Source organism: Maniola jurtina, chromosome 14 (genome assembly GCF_905333055.1).
Source record: "Maniola jurtina chromosome 14, ilManJurt1.1, whole genome shotgun sequence".
NCBI lineage: Eukaryota > Metazoa > Arthropoda > Insecta > Lepidoptera > Nymphalidae > Maniola > Maniola jurtina.
Window position 1 is genome coordinate 14,679,207 of NC_060042.1, and position 22,304 is coordinate 14,701,510.

Genomic DNA, 22,304 nt, shown 5'->3' on the forward strand with positions numbered 1-22,304 from the left:
GTATTTGATGTTAATGTATTAAGTATACTAAACTATACGAAGAGGTTGAATACTTAGTAGTTTAATCACGTGAGCAGATAATCGTTTAATGTCTCTGTAGGTTCTGTATCACATTAGTTGTTAATTTTTATTTCATACTAAGTATATTCGTTTATCTAAGTACCCTAAGCCTTGTACACACTATATTATTATTTTTATAGTAGGTAGTTAAGTCAGCGCATTGCGATTGACGATTGTGTTACTGATTACCAAAGTCAATGGCACACACGCACGAGGCGGGTACCTGCAGCGTGGGTTTAGATAAGTTTCTACTAATTAACTCGCGTGATGAATTTCCCGCTATCTGCAAAGTTTTAGCGCAAATTCAAAACCGGCTCGAACCAGTTTTTTAGTGGAGAAATTCGTACGTATTCGTAGATAATAATTATGATATTAGGTAGATCAACAGCACATCGTCGCTGCGCGCAAAATCCGCTATGAAACTTTTAGAATTTTCGACTTTGATGCCATATTATTCAGTTTCAAAAGACTCGTGTGCATATTTAGAAATCCGTTCTTCTAAACGTCCAAGAGATAAACTTTTTAACTAGGTATGTGATTTCGATCTAAAAGTAAAGTACGTTTTTTCAAAAAAATTAAGTTGAATAGTCTCCTGAAAACTTGTAAGTTTCCACGTAGCGGAACGTTCGCGCGCGGTCGCGACATATTATCACCCGAGCCCGACGTTATTATATTATTGATACACATTACACAAGTATGTATTATGATGAGATCCCTTCTCATATAAGTCATACGTGGTAGGTAGCTACTTGGGAGGAAAGTCAATTCTATTGTTTGTGCGGTTATCATATTGTTACGAGAAATTGGTTCTCTTCGGATGCCTGTACAGTGTACATACATACATACATAATAGTGTAACAGTATGTACCGCGCAAGCAGGTGCCTACCCACTGCAGCGTGCAGCAGTGCGTCGTATGCGTCGGATATGTCGACCCGTCTACTACTTACTAATCCGTTCAGTAGTTTCAGCGTGAAGCGAGCACAAACAGACTGACAAGAATTTTACAAAATCGGTTTTGGACTCCATACGCTCCATATGATAATGCCATCGATGATAATTTACTTCATTCGACAGCAGGTAAGTATAGACAACAATGCGACTACACTACAAGTGAAGGCCGCATTTTTATAAAGGGAACCTTTGTGAAAGTTTTCAGTAACTTATCCAGCTGCCAGTGTGTGGCAGGTGGTGGTGGCAGTCACGCCGTTGCTTTGATATACCTACTTACTTACTGTTTACATTTGAAATACCTTTGCTTTGTGTCATCAGAGATGATTATGAGTTACGACTTAGAAGATATAAGATAAAATTGCTACGCTTGTAAACTGTACTAATAGGCTTACTGAGTGTATTGCTATCAATGAGTTATTGTAGCCGCAAGGAGGCATAATCTTCGCCAAGCAAACTGAAGGATGCACGATAAGTGTGATTTGAATTTTGAAGAAGAAAACTGCATGAAGACTGCATGCTTGAAAAATAAGTAAGTAAGTAGGTATCTGTTCTGGCTTTCAATTGTTTGTGACTTCCACTTAGCTATAATATCGTATCAGTTGCAACCACATAACTATACAATAGAATTTTAATCGAGTTCCATTTGGATAAATATTCAATAAGCAGTAGGTACCTAGCGATCTACGGAAGACAGGAGTTCCGCGCACACGCCGGCGCCGGGCATAATATGCAGGTCGTAGTCGATAATTCTATTATGAAACATTTTATCTATCTTGCTCATACTTATTATTTATACTGATGATATTATTATCTGTAGAAACAATGATTTCAGTATACGTCATATAAATTAATATGTCTCATATTTGACAGTTTACAGCTGCGGATCGCAGGGGCGTGCAGTGGGTATGGACCCCTGGAAGCAGAACCCTTTATTATAATATATTACCCTAAATTCCTGTTAACATAAAAACATCCTAAGCCGTACCTAACAATAGTTGTTTCTGCCTAAAATAAAGCAAAATCTCTAAAAGTGGCAACACTGCGCAACATGGCTGAAGTAGAAGGAACTGATAATTTGAAAGCGCGTAAATACAACAACTTAACAATTTTCAATCTTTATTATATTATTACAATCAAATACGTTTTTAAAGTAAGGGCAAAAAAAACAATGGATTTGTACGGGAGCTGTGTCTGTGTGCTCGACCAGGGAGCTGTGTCTGTGTGCTCGACCAGGGAGCTGTGTCTGTGTGCTCGACCAGGGAGCTGTGTCTGTGTGCTCGACCGTTATACCAAATGGGAATTCCCACCGAGCTAGTGTTGTGCTCGGTAGCGCCAGCTGGGCCGACGGTTGTGCGTTGAAACTTCTATAGTTATAAACTTCTATAATTTACCAAATTGCACTAATTTTGTAAACGCTCTGTTAATGCGATTGAAAGTTGCGTGTTCTACTTGAGTTTCCAATTAAGCTACCCGTGCTGCCATCTAGGCCGTAGGTCGTGAGTTATCTGGCTGGGGTTCGGGTTTCGAGCGTTGTTGAGTGATCGAGTTTAGAAGCGACATCTTGTGAATGTGGCAACCGCTACAGATTTAATACTTTAAAAAGCATTAAGCATCATAATAGTTTCTGTTACTCAATTTGTATAAACGAAAATAAGACATAGGTTTGATTTCCGTAAGCCGAGCTTATTAGACACGTTATCACACGCACACATCAACAAAATTGCCTAACAAGATTACTCACACATTCGATTTCTTTTTGTGTGATATGACTATTATAATATCCTGGATTAGCACATAGGCTACTTTTTATCCCGGAAAACCAAAGAGTTCCCACGGGATTTCGAAAAACCTAAATCCACGCGGACGAAGTCGCGGGCGTCAGCTAGTCTTATATGTACTTATTTCTTTTCTTTTTAAATAACAAGGTATGCACTGCTTATATGCCTTTATGAGTTGCACGCCACCTGGACAGCACTGCTGTCGCCGCCCGCGCCACTAGTTGCCGTAAGACTATTTCAACAACAATTCCATTGTCTCGGTTTTTTGAAAATAGGTATTGTTAAATGCGAATAAACCGATAAGGTTAATAATATTGAAACGAATCAAACAGACATACTTACGTAAAAAACAAACATATTAAAGCTGTAACGGCTACTCGAACAATGAATGCATAGATAACTCGTGGACAGGTTTTTTCGTAGCAGGGAGTAAGTAGCAACAATCGCAATGGCGTAGGTCAATTACGTCGTATCTATTCGATGGATTGCTTTCATTTATTTTTTAGTTGAACAAAGGTAGAGAACTCGCTGTTCGTGTTCAGGAATGTGTGTCGTTGCAGGTAAAGTGTCGTGTGAGCAATTCCGCAAACACTATGTCAGCGCGTGCGAGACACTTGCGACACTCGTGAGCACATCGTGTGTGAGATCTCTCCATTGTTTGAACTCAGCTGGAGAGCTAGTACTCGTGCGCGTAGTTTCCGCGTCGCGAGTCGCCGCGCGCCGGTCGCGCCTCGACTGTCGCGCGATCCTCGGCCCGCGGACAACATACCCACTTCAGGCAGCGCGAAGCGACGACGTACAAATTAAACCTATCTACAGTGCATTCGCCGGCGAAAACGAGATAAGTATCCGATTTTTAACGTCACCCGGACGTAACGCGGGCGTACCTACGGACTAATCGAGTCCAGCCAACCCATCCATCCCAACGTCGTCCTAAGTCGTGGTGCGAGCCTCACAGGAGGCGCCCTCGGGAGGACGTTACCCGCGACGCCCTCCCGGTGAAGCTGCGGCGGCCAGTAGGTCTACGCAGCATACTCAATCCGAAAGTAAAACATTTGTCGACGGCAGCTGCTATGGTGTAAGGCGCAATCAGCCTGCGCCCTGGTTGGCTGTCGCTCGCGGCGTCTGGCAGGCAGTCGCCGGCGCACCAGCTGTTGGAGAGCTGTGCTCGGTAGCGAGTGGCGATGGGATCGTAGTGACCACCGACATCTACGAACTGCATACTACTTACTTGTGTTCTAAAACAACAAAACTACCTACTCGTAGTAAATATTTCTATTATAGATATTAATTGAAAATTGTTGACTGTCTCGAGTCATAAATAATTTCATTAATTTCTGTTCATTGAAGCTAACATTGTTGAAATACTTGGTTGTGATCCTTGTATTGAGCATGTCAATGTACGTGATACCACATCGAGAGGTCAACCCGTGCCAACCAATCCGAATCGTGCCAATCCGAAACTAAATAATAGATAATGTTAGACCTGTGAAGCGAGTGTGAACTACTGTCATAAACTGAACAGCTATCACCTCCAGCCGCAGTATAGCCGCCCCGACTGCCGACACTCGACACACAAATACACGTTGTAAAACATGTTTAGCAGCTGCCCCAGCCGCAGATTTTCCGTACAGCCGGTTTTAGCGATCGTTTTTAAAACGAAAAAAAATCGACTTGCTAACACCCGGTATATATTTTGGGTACGCGGACGACAGCACCGTTACACCGAGCGCGAGCTAAATATCCGGTCCCCGTGCAAGTGGAGCTGAGATCCTTGAGCATAGAAAGGCCTTGGTAGAACGCGTTGATTAATTGACCTCTAAGGAGGTGTCCGACTATAGGGGACGCCAATCTTGTCAAAAACGACACCAAAACGCAAGCGTGTTTCGTTTCGTGTATTCGATTCCGAAATACCTATACGGTCCGTTCCGATCACGATACTGTTGAGCTGCTAGGAATCAACATAATATTATCCTGCAATCTCAATTTGGACAGTGCATCGAATCCAAGGCAAAAATTATTGCTGGCAAGAAATTTGGCACCCTCGACAAAGTCAAGCCGTACTTTACGCCGGAACAGCTTGTTACCCTGTACCGAGGTCAAGTTCGATCGTGCATGGAGTACTGCAGCCATCTATGGGATGGCTCTGCCAAGTACCAGCCTGAAGCATGGATTCGGTGGATGGCCGGGCTAGAAGACTCACTGGTGAGGAAGCACTGCTCAATTCTACACTTCAAAGTTGGGATCATCGGTGCAACGTTGCCTGTTTGTTGGTATTGTACAGGACATAATATTTCGGAGAGTGTGCACAAGACAAGAACTTTTTAACCTGGTTCCTCCTTTAACTTTCTACTGCAAGGCATCGTCAAGGTCTGCATCCACATGTAGTTGAAAGTTCTCGGACTAGTACGAAGCGATTTTCTTCCTCGTTTCTAATCCGAAGCGCTAGGACATGGAACACCCTTCCGGCATCAGTTATTTCCTCCACTTTTAATTTTAAAAACCTCTAAATCGAAAATGAATAGGCATCTTGTAGGCAATCTTAGGCTGCATCATCACTTGCCAGCAGGTCTGATTGCAGCCAAGTGCTATTCTATAAATTAAAAAAAAGCTGTTGTGCAGGACCAAACCATAATATTGCGATGTGTGAAGTCTCTACTTAGTAGGTAAGTATAGTAGGTAAGGACGCAGTCGCGGCTGCTTAGGAGGTAGGTGCCTAATGTATAATGCACAAGCACGAAGACGCATATTTTCATTGGACAGGTAAATAACAAATGGCTTTATTGCTATGCGGCATTAGTCATAGCTATATTGTGGCTGTATACAATATACATATACCGCCGGCGTGGCGCGGACGTGATCGCCGCTATCTGCGGCACATCACATGAGCGGAGCCGCGTCGTTGAATACTTTATTTGCACGTGGCTCACAGTTTACAGCGGTGAGCTGTTCCTGCGCCGCTGCGGCAGGTGGTCGCCGGCGCCGGAGGGTGTCGTGCGATGTGTACGCAACAATAGCGCTCTCGCGCGTCGCGTCACGGGAGCGGGGGGCGGGTAGTAAACAACGAGCACACTGATTGCACGGGGGGCGTCGTCACATGACTCGCAACCGGTTGTCGTCCTGACTCGTTTTGCCGCTGCGCTGGTCGCGCACGGGGTGGGGGGGGGGGGGGGGAGAGGGTGACGCGGCGCGCTGGGAAATCCAGAGAAACGATCGAATAACTTTCTAGAGAACAAACAGGTCCCCCGGCGAGTCGTCAGTGGGGGGGTGGGGGGGGACACGCACGTGGTCGCGCGTCACCTGCTCCCGCGCCATCAATGGGGCCAGCCTCCGTCCCGCCGTCACGTGACCGGCCGGGCTCGCGGGCGCCGTCGTTCCCGTCCGCTCACAAACAGCAGCCTGAAAACCCCAGTAGGTCACTTAATGGGCTGATTGATCAATTTCAGATACATACTTATTATTTTGAACGGTAGTTTCGGGTAGAGCGCGCTGCCAGTGTGTAACGTGATTTCAGCTAATCTGTTGAAAAGCAGTGTGGCCGCTTGCCTCGGCGTCTTGTAGTAGACAGCGGTCGGGGAGCACGCGGCACGCGCGGCGCGTGCTCGGCGCGGCACGCGGCACGTGCGCGGCGCGCGACGGCACGCGGCGCGCCGACGGTCATTGAATCAATCAAATGGATCCGATGTTATCGATGTACTGAAATAGAACGCTCAATCAATCAGTGATTGTCTCGCATCATGTGACGACCGCTAATTGTGCGCCGATGGCCGCCTCCCTCGCCCTCCGCCCTCCGCCCTCGCACTCCCGCGCCGTTCCCTCTCCTCTCGCTACACGAATTGTCTCGATGTTTAGGTAGGCATCTTTCTTTTTGCACGATGCTATAACGGTTCGTGCTATTAACAGATTAAGTACAACTTTTTGTTTCGCGTCACCCATTTACTTGACTCGACACTCGACGTTTTAGTTTTTGCGATGTTTTTTCGCATCGGTTTTTAAAAACAGTTACTTAGCTATTTTTAGTTTAGAAAGTTAGCAGCAGTATTGTACATTCTATGGAGTTGATTTAAATGCAGAATTAGCCGTTGATCAAATGTTCTTTTGACTGAATTTTCATAAAATACCTAGTATAGGGTAGGTAGGTAATTTTATATATACATTATGTTTATTTACTTTATTTTATTAGTACACCCCTTCCACTTTCTTTAATTTTTATTATCTCCTCACCCTAAGGTTGCCTGGAAGAGATCGCTATTTTAGCGATAAGGCCGCCTCTTGTACATAAATCTTTATTGTTATTTATATATTACTGTCTTGTTGGTGTACAATAAAGAATATTTTACTTTACTTTTACTTTACTCGGTATTTACTATGTAAGTACCTAATATCTTCATACGTACGTTGTATAATTATGTTCAGTAGGTAGCGCCTAACTATAACCTGCGCTCTGTGGCTACTGGCTAGTTGAATTACAAGTATCATCTCTACAATCATATAAGAGCGAGTGGCCTGTGCGCTGTGCGCTGTGCGCTGTGCGCTGTGCGCTGTGCACTGTTCTGTGTGCGCAAAAGTCCGCCGTTGACGTAGATGCAAATGAATGCCGCTTTCACGATTAAATATCCGTTTGTTCTAGGTCCACTCCTTCAACCGATGCCTTTCATTTTACCCAAATTGAGCTCAATAGTAAAATATAAAAGAAATTTTGACTTGAAACATCCGCCATATTGAATCCAGATGTCTCATGTCGTAATAAATAGATTTCTGCCATAGATATATCATACTAATAAGTGAAATTAAAGTGTCCGTCTGTAATTTCGAATAAACTACCAACGGTACCATAACTAAATCATTGAAAATCCCGTCAAAATATGTAGGTTCAGTCGTTCCGAAGATTAGTCCGTTCAAACAGACAGACAGACAGACAAAAACTTTAAAAAGATGTGATTCAGTTATGGTACAATTCAAATAACCATATGAGCTCTATTTTATTTTATTTTATTTTTTATTTTTTATGGAGACAAACAGTATTAAAAATAAACAAAAGGTAGCACAAATACAAAGCACACACACCACAACAGTCTCCAACGAACAGTTATCACAAAATTAAAACACACAATAGCCGGGTATAAGAAGGTACATACGAAAAAAACAGAAAATAGGTAAATTACATAAATAATAAAGCAAAAACAAAAACGAAACAAAACTGACTAGTGAAGCTAGTCAGTCTTGGATATAATGTCCCCAGTGATGTATATGTCCCTAATTGCAGATTTATATTTATGAGGAGAGAGATGAAAAATATCGTAATTTGAAAATTGCTGATTGAACTGGTTGCAACTTCTTCTAATAAATGTGTTATGCTCTGTATGAGGTATTTATTTTGAAATTACAGACAGACACTCCAATTTTATTTACTTTTTAGTAAGATAGTAAGATAAGATAGATAATTTGAAAACGTGAAGCATTGAAACCACGATGTTGAAACCCCTGAACCACATCGATGCCTAAGCTTACCTCAGCATGATTTTTTATTTTCATTTACATACAATGGCAATTTAAATAAAAATAAAATAGTAATAATTGCAAAACGTGAGCCGGTCTCTGCAGGGTATAATATTATAATACATGTATGTAGGTACCTACTCGTATCACGTGCTATGTGCACCGAAGCGACACTAGGTAGACACTGCAATCATATTTTCAAAAGAGCTTACGTTGGGCCCTAACTCCTAATACCGCCTGTGCTAATACCTAGTTACTTTGTCGTTTAGGTCTTCTCGGTAGCGAGTAGCAAGGAATATTCATTTTACTATTCAAAAGAGCTTTGCATTATAAAAGCTTAATGTTGTTTTGCCCTTGCACCATCTTGCACAGAGCGGGCTAGTGCGCTGTACCTGCGCAGTGAGTGTACAGCGGGCTCGTGCGCTGTACCTGCGCAGTGAGTGTACAGCGGGCTCGTGCGCTGTACCTGCGCAGTGAGTGTACAGCGGGCTCGTGCGCTGTACCTGCGCAGTGAGTGTACAGCGGGCTCGTGCGCTGTACCTGCGCAGTGAGTGTACAGCGGGCTCGTGCGCTGTACCTGCGCAGTGAGTGTACAGCGGGCTCGTGCGCTGTACCTGCGCAGTGAGTGTACAGCGGGCTCGTGCGCTGTACCTGCGCAGTGAGTGTACATTACTATTATTATAGTTCCCGAATACAACAGCCACGGCAGGCAAACTTAGAATTTGGGTGAGTTAGATACTGGTTTAGGTTTAAGTAAATAAATCTCGTGGGAACTCTTATACATATTTTCAGAGATAAAAAAAATCTACCTATATCACTCTTCAGGTTTTTAGCCATAATCTGCCCATGCAACACATCACGTTGATTCGTTGCGACCTGATTGAAGGACAAACCAATAAACCAACATACAAACACATTTTCGACTTTGTAATATGGGTGATATCTTTTATGTTTTCGTAGATTGCGTACTGCGCGCGGCGCAGGCGCAGGCCCGCGGACACTCAGGCAAGGCTTCTTCTTTGCGGACCCTTTTTTGATTTTGTCACATTCCTTGACATCCGATTGCTACTGGGGAAATGTATTCGTAAGTTTTTTTAGAGATGACACATTATGTTATTTAGCTGTGCAGTTAGGTACACTCCTGGATGTCATAAATATACAAAATCATTTTGAATCATTAGCACAGATTATACATCCGTGTGTATTAGTGTAGCGGTTTGAAGAATCGGGGATGTGTAGTGAACACTATAGAAAATCATTTGACTGTGGTAACTCGTCAGTAGGCAAGTACATTATAATTACATAAATGATGAGTGGAGTGGTTCGTGTGTGCGGGTCAAGTTCAAGACGGCCGCCACCGAGCGCCGCGCTCGCTCGCGCGAAAGAGTTCAACGAGGCGGGCGCTGGTACTTGCCGTCCCGACCAGCGCGACCAGCTCGACCTGGCAGCTCCCCGCTCACCCACTGATGTGGAGATGTCCGAGGCGTGGCGGTGGATACGAGAAACAAATCGCTTGTCCCTCTAATGCGACCTCTAATATGACGAGTGGCGATAAACATTCTATAGGCATATACGAGATAACTCGCGCGCTTGTCTGAGGGTTGTACCTTCCGGTCGACCGATGACCGTGGAGCCTACTACTCTGCGAAATGTTTCGGAGGCAGTGATATGATGTACTTACTCGGAGGACACTCGTGCGGAGGCTGCTCACCGCTTGGCTCGGGCCGACGACCCTCTCTCTGCGCGTACGCACAGCACGCGGCCCCTCTCCACAAGAACTGGTTACTATAAGGAAAACACTAAATTCGCTCGCTGAACACAAAAAGTAGGTTGGTTAGTTTTTTTTTGTTTATCTACTCCTACAAAATAGGTACTTATTGCTATAGCTTGTAATAATTATTCTCATAATTATTCGGTCCAACTGAAAGGTAGATAGTTCGCGTCCGACGCGGCCTCGAGCGCGCCGGCGGCCGTACGTCCAGCGTCCAGCGTACCCACTACGCAGCGCGTCCAGGTCAGGCATTGTAACCAGCCAGTAACCAACTCGACCTGGCCTCGACTGCCGCCTGGCAGCGGTGTGCGCACGATGGCATGTTGGCACTTGACAGTGTGAACCGTTGGATAGACAGACAGACAAGGCGGACAATGTTTTATTTTTCAAATTGACACACTGCATATACGGCACAGACACTATACTCCTTGCAGACGAAGTTTATCAATTTCCCTGCGCATGGTTTTACACCCTGCGCTTTAATAAACCTACCTAGTACCTATCTACTATCTATATTCCATCGAAGATGAGTGCCCACTGCGTCCAACCCGCCCACTGCGCCCACCGCGCCCACTGCGCCCACCGCGCCCACTGCGCCCACCCCCGCCCACTGCGCCCGCCGGCGGAGACAGAATGTCGTCGTAGAGATAGCACGGAATTTTAATGCGAACAAGAAACCATCTACAGCATATTTTCAGTGAGCGCGCTTCCAGTGAACTAAAAGTAGGGTAAACGCTCCTATTACAAACCAAAGGAATCCGTGTGGAGTGAATATAGCTACCATCGCCGGCTCACTACTGAGCACAGGTATCCTCTCAAAATTATTTGACCATAGTCCAGCAGTCCAGCACGCTGGCCGAGTGTGGAGGCAGACTGTAGCTATAGAATAATAACTACCTACGTGTACTTATGTATAAAAAAAGACAGAGGCTGTACAAGGGATGACCTCATGTATATGGCGCTGGTGACGTCAGGTGGAAAAAAGAAAGTTTATCACAACCAAAATATCAGAATGTACGTGTTACAAATACGTCGCCTCAGCTGCGCCCCCGAGCTTTGCTCTTATTAGGTAGGCGTTTCTTCTACCTTTGTTGGCATGAAATCGTTGCAATCGTAAGTTAATATTCATTTTATTATTCACGCGACTGAGTAGGTACGCCCTTAAGTAAATGCTCCTATTTAAGGTCAACTTCGACGTAGGTACACGGTATGGTATCGATGAGAATCTGGGCCCTAAAGTAACTCGGCCTAATTCAGGTGTACAATATTAGGTCATCGGGCAACTCTCTCTCACATTACGAGAGCTCGTCTTGTGTAGGTACTGTAAAGTCACCAAACTGGAATCGTAAAGGACATCCAGTTTTACTCAATAAGTACAATACGCGTCATCCGCGCAGGGGTTCGTCCCCAAGCTTCGCCGGTTGCTTTGTGTTGGTTGAATAACGGACTTGCGGAGATAAATACTAATCATTGTAATATGTATATTGTATAACCACTTATAATATAATGAATACAGTCCACTGGTCGCGTATAGCGAAGCGGTACATTTGGCGAAAGGAACGCCCGAACAAAGCTGAGGATGTAGCTCTGTACTACCCGGCACCCGCCCAGCGCGATACTACTGTTAGCTGTACTACCCCGCAGTCGGCACCCGCCCAGCGCGATACTACTGTTAGCTGTACTACCCCGCAGTCGGCACCCGCCCAGCGCGATACTACTGTTAGCTGTACTACCCCGCAGTCGGCACCCGCCCAGCGCGATACTACTGTTAGCTGTACTACCCCGCAGTCGGCACCCGCCCAGCGCGATACTACTGTTAGCTGTACTACCCCGCAGTCGGCACCCGCCCAGCGCGATACTACTGTTAGCTGTACTACCCCGCAGTCGGCACCCGCCCAGCGCGATACTACTGTTAGCTGTACTACCCCGCAGTCGGCACCCGCCCAGCGCGATACTACTGTTAGCTGTACTACCCCGCAGTCGGCACCCGCCCAGCGCGATACTACTGTTAGCTGTACTACCCCGCAGTCGGCACCCGCCCAGCGCGATACTACTGTTAGCTGTACTACCCCGCAGTCGGCACCCGCCCAGCGCGATACTACTGTTAGCTGTACTACCCCGCAGTCGGCACCCGCCCAGCGCGATACTACTGTTAGCTGTACTACCCCGCAGTCGGCACCCGCCCAGCGCGATACTACTGTTAGCTGTACTACCCCGCAGTCGGCACCCGCCCAGCGCGATACTACTGTTAGCTGTACTACCCCGCAGTCGGCACCCGCCCAGCGCGATACTACTGTTAGCTGTACTACCCCGCAGTCGGCACCCGCCCAGCGCGATACTACTGTTAGCTGTACTACCCCGCAGTCGGCACCCGCCCAGCGCGATACTACTGTTAGCTGTGCGATTATTTTATTCACACAACAGACGAAAAAATAATTTGGTCGATTCAAAAATGTTGGTATTGCGAGTAAGGTAAGAGGTACATTCTGTGAAACCCAGTCGTACTGCAGGGTGCCAATCGGTTGTACTGCAGGGTGCCAACCGGTTGTACTGCAGGGTGGCAACCGGTTGTACTGCAGGGTGCCAACCGGTTGTGCTGCAGGGTGCCAACCGGTTGTGCAGCAGGGTGCCAACCGGTTGTGCTGCAGGGTGCCAACCGGTTGTACTGCAGGGTGCCAACCGGTTGTACAGTGTACTGCAGGGTGCCAACTACCAATGAAACGATAAGTGGCGAAGAGGATAATTTCGCAATATAAGAAATAGGTATCTTAAACTTGAAACTCGTATCTGTACTGGGTCGTCTAACGAGCCAAATGACATAAAAAAAAATTAAAATAAAATCATAGAAATAGCTGTAGAATATAATTTGGCTGGCATCTAGGTACATACATATACCTACAAACGAGACAGAATGTTTTGCAAGCGATTTCTTTTTTTTACCCGACTACGGCAAAGCCGAAAGGAAGGGGTTATATGATTTTATTGTAAGACATATTTATGTTTATGTAGTTTTATAATATTATTATAAAATCTTCTTCCTAGTTACATTAAATATATTTTGAATTTTTTATCGCAGGAAAGGAAACATTATTATCGATATAGACCCCAAGACAATTTTTTTTGACGTGACAACGTCTTATAATTCGATAGAGCCGGCTGCACGCACGAAAAAACATGACTCATGCGGCGTTACCTCGCTCTGAGGCGTTCTATGTAAGGCTTGAAGTGCAAGCGAGAGCGCGGAACGAGCGACAAAGAAGCACAATCGGCCTTTGTTGTCACGTTCAAATATCTTTACAGACAACCAATTTTTTGGAATTTTTGACTCTCTGTCTGTCTGTATGTGCGCGCATCACGCAAAACTATTGAATGGATTTAAATGAAAGGCACAATGGTAGCTGATACTCCAAGATAACATATAGGGTAGTCTGTATCTCGAAAAAAATTACTTATGGATTCTTCGGGATACGGGATCAGATTTTCACAATTCTCTTTCTTTACAAAGTTGTACTGTCAAACTGTCAAATTGATACCATGTATGTTTGGTTAAGATTTGATGAAGAATTTCTGAAATAGAGGATAGAACTCTTCAACGCTTATCCATATTTTGTCTATAAAGTAGGCTCCCCCGTGCGTAGCCGGGGCGGGTCAACTAGTAATTTATTAATTAATATAAGTTTCAAGTTTTAACATTTCTCATAAATTGAGATCCTCTTTGTCCAGTTCACACGTCATGACCTATCCATCACTAATCGTAAATCAAGAATGAAATAGGAGGTAGGCAAGGTACCTACTTATGCCATTTTAGAGAAAGGTAATCGGCTACCACCAAAACGTTGGTTCCGTTATTATTATAAAACGAATGTTATTTTTACAATCGCTTTCGCTAACTGTTTAGTATTTATGTAATTCGTTCTAGGTATATTTTGGGTCCTAGTTCCCGCAGGGCGGCGCGGGGTGCGGGGTGCGGGGCGCGGGGCGCGGGGGTCGCGGGCGGCGGCGCGCAGCCTCCGCGGCGCGGCTCATCTCCAGTCGCTCCTCGCGGCTCGCCGGCACGCGGGCTCCGGGCGTCAGGCGCCAGTCGGCAGTCTCGCTCGGGCCGCGGAGCGGAGAGCACGTCGCGCCTTACCGCCACCACGCCGCCGCCGCCGCCGCAGCCTCCGCCGCCGCTCGGCATGTGCACCTGACCCCGGCCCGCCCGCGCCTACCGCCTGCACCACGACCCGCGCCGCAAGCACACGTGAGTGCCCAGAGCCCTGCCGCCGCCACCTGGACATTACGCGCTCGCTCGCCACCCGCACCGCACCGGTCTCGCGAAACCTTACCTCCCCCATTCGTATCCTCGACCCGACGATATATTGTGTCGTATTTCCTAATGCATAAATGTATTTTTGTCGATTGGATTATCAGCCGTTTGAACAATAGCGCAGGTGAATACTACCACCCCGGGAATCGGAACCGGCAGTACCCCGACGTGAAAAAATAATTCCTCTCGCAGGTACGGCCACCGCACCGGTGAGATCACATTATTTATTATTTTAATAATTCGCATTCGGTCAGTTAACTCGTAACTGAAAAATGTCCAACTGTTTTGTTGCAAATATCGATTAATCTATACTAATAAATAAAATTGGAGTGTCTGTCTGTAATTTCGAAATAACTACCTCATATTAAGCTCATATGGTTATTTGAACGATACCATAACTGAATCACACGTTTTTAAAATTTTTGTCTGTCTGTCTGTCTGTCTGTCTGTCTGTCTGTCTGTTTGAAAAGGCTAATCTTTGGAACGGCTGAACCGATTTTGACGGGACTTTCACAGGCAAGTAGAGGATTGACCAGGGCGTAAAATAGGCTACTTTTTTAACCGACTTTTAAAAAGGGAGTTGTGTTTTTCTACCTATGTACACCGAAATCTCCGAGATTTCTGAACCGATTTGCGTCATTTCTTTTTTAATCGATAGAGGAACTTTGCGACATTGTTTCATAAAAAATTTGGAGTCCAACTCCTCAATCCTGATGCTGCAGGGGATCTGACCAATCCACGCGGGCGAAGCTGCGGGCATCAGCTAGTTTATCAATATAACGAGTTCTCTTCGAGTACCTACCTACCGAAGAGAATAAGTAATTTTTTAGTATTATAAGTGGTTTTTAACATTCCGTGACAAGACTGTGTGCCGACGTCATCCCTTCGGGGCAGGTTAGTAATGATCAATTATTATGAATGGAATTTTGATGAAGCGAGCAGAGTGCAGAGTGCATCTTGCAGTATCAGAAGGTCGTATGAGACTCGTCCCCGGCCGCGCTGCTCCCGGGTTGGCGGTGGCTGGATTTACTCTTGGCAAAAATATGTCCTTCGAGGCCTGTTTCTGATTATTATCTGTGTTCTGGGGGATGATTTTTATGTTGAACCGATATTTATAAAATATTTTGTATGAATTATAATATGCCCGTGGCTTTTAAAAAATTTAGGTTTAAAAAAATCTCGTGGGAACTTTTGATTTTCCAGGCCAAAAAGCCCGTCCGTAGGAGCCCGTCCCCGAGATGCAAGGTATCTCTGTAGTCTGTACCAAACGCAAATCCTTTAAAAATCCTGTGGGATCATAACGATTTAGGATACCATTCCACACAGCATCATGGTTGAGGAGTTGGGTCTTTAATTTCAAAGATAAAGTCTTTGTATATGACCGACAGTTTCTCTAAATCCCATCCGTCTTGGTGGTCAGGTCCCTTACAACATGAGGATTAAGGAGTTGGAATCCACATTTTTTATGGGACAATGTCGCGAAGTTTCTTTATCGATTAAAAAAAATTACGCAAACCGGTTCATAAATCTCGGAGATTTCGGTGTAGGTCGGTACATAAGCTGTTATGATTGGAAGTATACAACTCCTCCTTTTTTGAAAGTCGGTTAAAAATTAGCCTCTGTTACTCGTTGGTTAATCCTCTACTTATCTGTGAAAGTTCCGAAAATTAGCCCATTCAAATAGACAGAGAGACAAAAAATTTTAAAACGTGCTTCAGCTATGGTACGGTCCAAATATTTGATGTAGTTATTTTGATTAAAAAGACGGACACAAAGTATAGATATATTTATATATGGATACATCCCTCACTTCACTTGCATTGCTGTTGTTGCAGCTATGACAGCGTATCAAATACATTTCAGGTTCAGTCCCAATATTCGGTCTGAACCTGATCGAAATGTCGTGCCGACCTAGCCAGCTACGTTACGTATGTGTGTAGACGACGACGCTGTGTCCCGACGGCGATGTCGGTGCGTGCGGCGGCCGCCAGCTGCGGCTGACAGTGACAAGGCTCACCTCGCGCGTTATCGCAGGCTCGCGGCTCGCGGCTCGCCTGAAGGAAACCCGCGCCTGAATTTACTATTTTCCTTCAGTCCATTTATTTTTAGAAGACACACAGTTATATGTACTGACATCACACTAATATTATAAAGGCGAAAGTTTGTATGTGAGTGTGTGTGTGTGTGTGTGTGTGTGTGTGTGTATGTTTGTTACTCCTTCACGCAAAAACTACTGGACGGATTTGGCTGGGAGTGGAGATAGATAATATTCTGGATTAGCACATAGACTACTTTTTATCCCGGAAAATCAAAGAATTCCCACGGGATTTCGAAAAATCTAAAACCACGCGGGCGAAGTCGCGGGCATTGGCTAGTAGTTAATAAACAAACATTATAATAATACGTACTTAATTCATAATTATACATATTATTACAGTGCCTACCTAAGTATAGGTCAATGTATATTGTATTTATATCTAGGTAGGTATGGAGTAAAATCAACACTAACTTTTATTCCGGAATCTTATTTTTTATCCGGATAAAAACTACACTTTTGTTTACTTGGAGTATCAGCTGCCACTTTTGGGGCCTATAAATTATTATCTTTGTATATCTATCATAGGTAGGTAGGTAGGTACCTAATGTTTCCTTCGATTGTAATTTTCATAGAAATCGTCCGGTTACAGTTTTATTATACCTACGTTACGTAGTATAGATGTCTACATGACTACTGGTCTTCCAGATCTTTCGAGTAGGTAGCTAAAAGCTTATTATGTAGACAGGTCATGCCCGCCGCGTCCCACGTCTGCAGGTTACGGGCAGGTACGGGGCTACGGGGTACGGGGCTACGGGGTATGGGGCACGGGGTAGGTAACTCCACCATAATCCACCTATTTTATTTACCAAGTATGTACCTACCTACTTTTACAATTAGGAACGGTCTACATTAATATTAATTATTTATTGTTAACTTTGACTCCAGTAACTTGTACATTTTTTTTGTGATTTATACACTTTGCAAGATTGGGTGCTTATTTATAATGATTGTAACATTAGGTATAGTAATTAACGTAGGTAATTTGGCATACTTATTTATCAATTAAGTAATATTAACTAATTAATCACCATTTGTTATAAAACTAAGTCCCGCCGCCCGTCGAGTTAGCCCGTTCGCGCTACGTACCTACGCCTACGTACAGCTGCAGTGTAGTTCCAGTGCACTCATTCGATCCTTGATTTGACGAATCCCTCAAAATACCAGTCCAATGAGTGCACAAGCTTACGTACGTTTTGCATGAAGGCCACTTCGAAGCTTCATTTCACGAATCACGAAAACGAACCGAATACGAAAGAGGGCACAGACGCCTCAAGCTTCCGCAAACTGATGGTGATACGCAAGAAGCCGCTACCTGTCCTACGCTACCTCCTCCCGAGCAGCTGCACCGAGCCGAGCTGTGTGTCTATGAGTAGCCTTCACTCTGATAGCTGGGAGGGTTAGCGTGTGCGTGTGGCCACGCGAGTGTGTGCCTAGCCATAGCTGCAATGTTATGAAACGCCTTACGCCACTGTGCGCTGATAACGATGTTTTGTTGTACCTACTCATACCAAGGCGTGGGACAGATTGTGTGCCCTTCCGATTGTCGCCTGCACACCTGCACGCCTGCACGCCTGCACGCCTGCAAGCCTGCACGCCTGCACGCCTGCAAGCCTGCAAGCCTGCACGCCTGCAAGCCTGCACGCCTGCAAGCCTGCACGCCTGTACGCCTGCACAGCGGCGCACATAGCTTTACATAATATTACACTAATCATGACGCCCGCGACATCGGCATCGTCCCCATGGATTTAGATTTTTAAAAATCCCGCAGGAACTCTGATTTTCTTTATTGATGCATTTATATTATTAGAATAGTGGCTACTTTACATGTTAGAACCGGCCAAGCGTGTGGGTTCCGTACTCGGGTATTTTACCGACAGTTTGCACGATAAAGCAAAGACTGAACCTGCAAGGTTATTGTTTCTGGTCTGACTTTAGATACTTTTTGCTTGTCGTGCGATTTTCGTCCCGGTGTGTTATTACTGAAATTCTGTATGTTAATAATTGTATGTTTGTATGTTTCCAGAATGATCCCGCGGAGAAAACACAACGCGTCGTCCGGCTCGCTGCCGCCGCCCGACGACAAGCACGCCAGCAACGACTACATCCGTGAGTTCCGTTCTGCTTCCATCACACCCCTCGACCGCCCACAATCAGAGTCAGGCATGATATCGACACAATGCACTGCGCATAATATTATCACATCAAGTTGAGTGTGAAAATTGATTGCGAGAGCCTGCCGAGTTGCGCGGCCCTGAGCTTGACCGCGCGCGGCGACGCGGGAACTTTGCCCGATAGCCGCCAACAAAAACATTAACTGAGAGCCGCGCTGAGCTGTGAGGAAAGAAATCCTTGAGGTAGTTCGCTTCAGTCCGCTCGTCCCGTCCATATTTTTCTGAAAAAGTCGAAATATTTTTTGTTTAGCCCTCGAGAACCACCTCGTTGAAGATATCTTTAAAAGCATGATGTTTATTAGACACTTTTTAGAATAATACTGTTTACAAAATGATGATTTTGAAAGTGTTGAGCGAGTGTTGTAACTGTCGTTGTGTGTCGTTGCAGTGTCGGACGGCAGCGCGCGCGAGGGCTGGCGCGCGGCGCTGCGGCGGCGCTGCACCCGCAAGACGCTGCGCAAGCGGCTGCCCATCGCGGGCTGGCTGCCGCAGTACGGCGTGCAGCAGGCCGTGGGCGACGCCATCGCGGGCGTCACGGTGGGGCTCACCGTCATCCCGCAGTCGCTGGCCTACGCCAACATCGCGGGCCTGCCGCCGCAGCACGGGCTGTACGGCTCGTTCCTGGGCTGCTTCGTGTACATCGTGCTGGGCGGCTGCCGCGCCGTGCCGGCCGGCCCCACGGCCATCGCGTCGCTGCTGACGTGGCAGGTGGCGGGCGGCGTGCTGCCCAAGGCCATCCTGCTCAACCTGCTCACGGGGCTCGTGGAGCTGCTCATGGGCGCGCTGGGGCTCGGCTTCCTCGTCAACTTCGTGTCGGGGCCCGTGTCGTCGGGCTTCACGTCGGCCGTGGCGCTCATGATCGCCACGAGCCAGGTCAAGGACCTGTTCGCGATCCCCGTCAGCGGCACCACGTTCCTGCAGCAGTGGATCTCCATCTTCCGCAACATCCGCGGCGCCGCGCTGTGGGACCCCGTGCTGGGCTTCTCGTGCATCGCGCTGCTGCTGTCCATGCGCAAGATCGGCATGGTGAAGCTGGGCGCCGACCGCCCCGAAGGCCCCAACGCGCGCCAGAAGGTGCTCACGAAGCTGCTGTGGCTGCTGGGCACGTGCCGCAACGCGCTGGTGGTGGTGGCGGGCGGCGCGCTGGGCTTCGCCGTGGCGGCGCGCGGCTCGGCGCCCGTGCGGCTCATGGGCGCCATCCCGGCCGGCGTGCCCGCGCCCGCGCTGCCCGCGCTGTCCTACGTGCGCGCCGACAACAGCACGGCCGACTTCCTGGACATGGTGTCGGAGCTGGGCTCGGGGCTGCTCGTCATCCCGCTCATCGTGCTGCTGGAGGACATCGCCATCTGCAAGGCGTTCTCGGACGGGCGCACCATCGACGCCACGCAGGAGATGATCGCGCTGGGGCTGGCCAACGTGGCCAACTCCTTCGTGCAGGCGTTCCCGGGCGGCGGCTCGCTGGCGCGCTCCGTGGTGTCCAACGGCTCGGGCGTGCGCACGCCGCTCAACGGCCTGTACACGGGCGTCATCGTGATCGTGGCGCTGCAGTTCTGCACGCAGTACTTCGAGTACATCCCCAAGGCGTCGCTGGCGGCCGTCATCATCTCCGCCATCCTCTTCATGGTGGAGTACGACGTCGTCAAGCCCATGTGGCGCGCCAAGAGTGAGTGACAGTCATATTGTTTCTGAATCGAGTACCAATTTGACAATGTTTTATGCAATCAGAATTGCTAAGATTCAATTTTAATTATTTATTTAATTATTAATATTATGAACGCCCTTCAGAAGAAGTAACGTTCCGTTCCGTTGTCGGCAGAGCTGGACCTGATCCCGGGCATCGGCACGTTCGTGCTGTGCCTCACGCTGCCCATCGAGCTGGGCATCCTGACGGGCGTGGTGGTCAACATCGTGTTCATCCTGTACCACGCGGCGCGCCCCAAGTTCTCGGTGGAGATCCTGAAGGTGAGTGTGTGTGTGTGTCTGCGCGCGTGTGTGTGTGTGTGTGCAGCGGCAGTGCTGACCGCGCCGTGTCTGTTGCAGACGGAGGCGGGCGTGGAGTACCTGATGATCACGCCGGACCGCTGCCTCATGTTCCCGTCCGTGGACTACGTGCGGCGCCTGGTGACCAAGAGCGCGGCGGGCGGCGCGCTGCCCGTGGTGCTGGAGTGCACGCACATCTACAGCGCCGACTACACGGCCGCCAAGAGCATCGAGCAGCTCACGGCCGACTTCCACGCGCGCCGCCAGCCGCTCTACTTCTACAACGTCAAGCCGTCCGTGTGCTCCATCTTCGAGGCCGTCACCAAGCCCGAGCACTTCACCGTGTTCTACGAGGACGACGAGCTGGACCGCCTGCTCGCCGCCGACCCGCGCCTGCACGCCGCCAAGCCGCCGCCGCCGCCCGGCGCCTCGCCCGCCTGACGCCAGCCCGACCACTTCGCATAGAGCTATTTTTGTAAGACTATATCGATTCCAGAGCCGACTCCTCGAGTCCCTACGTATCGTTGTGATGTAGAGTTAACTTAGAGTTTATCGTCTTCGCCTAAGGGAGTGATCGCAAGTTCTTGCGGTCGTCGATTGTGAATTTAGCGACCGTCGACAGGTCGCGAGATGAGTCTGAGTGTCATAGATCGTTTTATTTATTTATAGGTAAACCAGTACAAGTTAGATTGTAAATATTGCTGCGATGTGATAGGCGCCGCGCGCGTGGGAGGTGTGCGTGTGTGTGTGCGTGTGCGGAGCGTGCGCGGAGCGAGCGAGAGGACGCGCGGCGTCGCGCGCTCGTGCGAGCGAGAGGGCGAGCGCTGTATCCGTTTCTTGTGATCCACGACTATAGTACCTATTCGATTTATTATTAGTATAATACATAAAACTTTATTTTAAATAAAACTATTAAAATAACGACATATAATTATGAAATTTTAAAGTAAGAATATGGTGCGTTTAAATGAATGACTAATGTTTCCCAGTTCCAAGAACTAAATAATTACACTCTTTGAGAGTTACTAAGATATACTTGGTTTTATTTCTCGCTCCACCCTCCGCCCCTTCCGCTACCAACTCACCTCGATGACTAGATGCAGTTCATGTAGATGTTTGGTCGTGAAGAGTACCAGCCGAAACCCGAGACGAAATGAAAATACGAAAAAGCACTGATATAGGTAAATAGGTAGTTAAATAAAACTGCTTGGAAGCCAGCTATACACAAAATTTATTCCTTTACTAGTTACTTGGAATTTTGATTTTGTTTCACATTTTTGTACGTTAGTTAGTTTTAGATTAAAAAAGAACATAATAATAAAATGTCCCTGTCTAGTCTACGAAAGCACAAAGCGATGTTGCCACTGCGATAACTTTAATTTCGGCGCGAACACAGAGGTAGAAAGAAGGAAACTAAGACCTAGTAAGCTTGATAGTATTGTCGCTAACTTAGCTTTATATAGTTTGCCAAAACGCTCAATAAAATTGTCATATGCAGTAATAGAGAGAGAGTCAGCGCCAGACCATCGTAATTTCATGAAAGCAGAAAATTTACGAAAAAATAAATCAGACAAAGATTACACTACCTTATAATTAGCTCTTAATAGGTTGATTCAAAAATCTGAAAATTAAGACAAAGCAGATGATAAAACAACGTTGTAAATTAAGAAATAAAAACTGCCAAAGGAA

At 46.9% G+C, this 22,304-nt stretch overlaps 1 protein-coding gene across 2 annotated transcripts; it reads left to right on the forward strand.

Annotated features, from left to right (window-relative positions):
- Positions 1 to 14,155: 14,155 nt before the first annotated feature.
- On the forward strand, positions 14,156 to 21,646 carry LOC123871525 (sodium-independent sulfate anion transporter-like). 2 transcript variants are annotated; one of them, XM_045915369.1, is made up of 5 exons: positions 14,156 to 14,300; positions 18,488 to 18,570; positions 19,024 to 20,298; positions 20,452 to 20,597; positions 20,676 to 21,646. In XM_045915369.1, the coding sequence occupies exons 2-5, from the start codon at positions 18,489 to 18,491 to the stop codon at positions 21,054 to 21,056; spliced, it is 1,884 nt and encodes a 627-aa protein (XP_045771325.1). In that variant the 5' UTR covers positions 14,156 to 14,300; position 18,488; the 3' UTR covers positions 21,057 to 21,646. The 2 variants fall into 2 exon arrangements, with proteins under 2 accessions (XP_045771325.1, XP_045771326.1); XM_045915370.1 differs by lacking the exon at positions 14,156 to 14,300 and adding an exon at positions 14,313 to 14,558.
- The last annotated feature ends 658 nt before the right edge of the window (positions 21,647 to 22,304 follow it).

Bases quoted from the DNA above. Each gene is read 5' to 3' on its own strand.
- LOC123871525 (XM_045915369.1), top strand. From the start codon at position 18,489: ATGATCCCGCGGAGAAAACACAACGCGTCGTCCGGCTCGCTGCCGCCG. The intron at 20,299-20,451 runs GTGAGTGACAGT...CGTTGTCGGCAG, and splicing joins GCCCATGTGGCGCGCCAAGA to AGCTGGACCTGATCCCGGGC. The intron at 20,598-20,675 runs GTGAGTGTGTGT...TGTCTGTTGCAG, and splicing joins TCTCGGTGGAGATCCTGAAG to ACGGAGGCGGGCGTGGAGTA.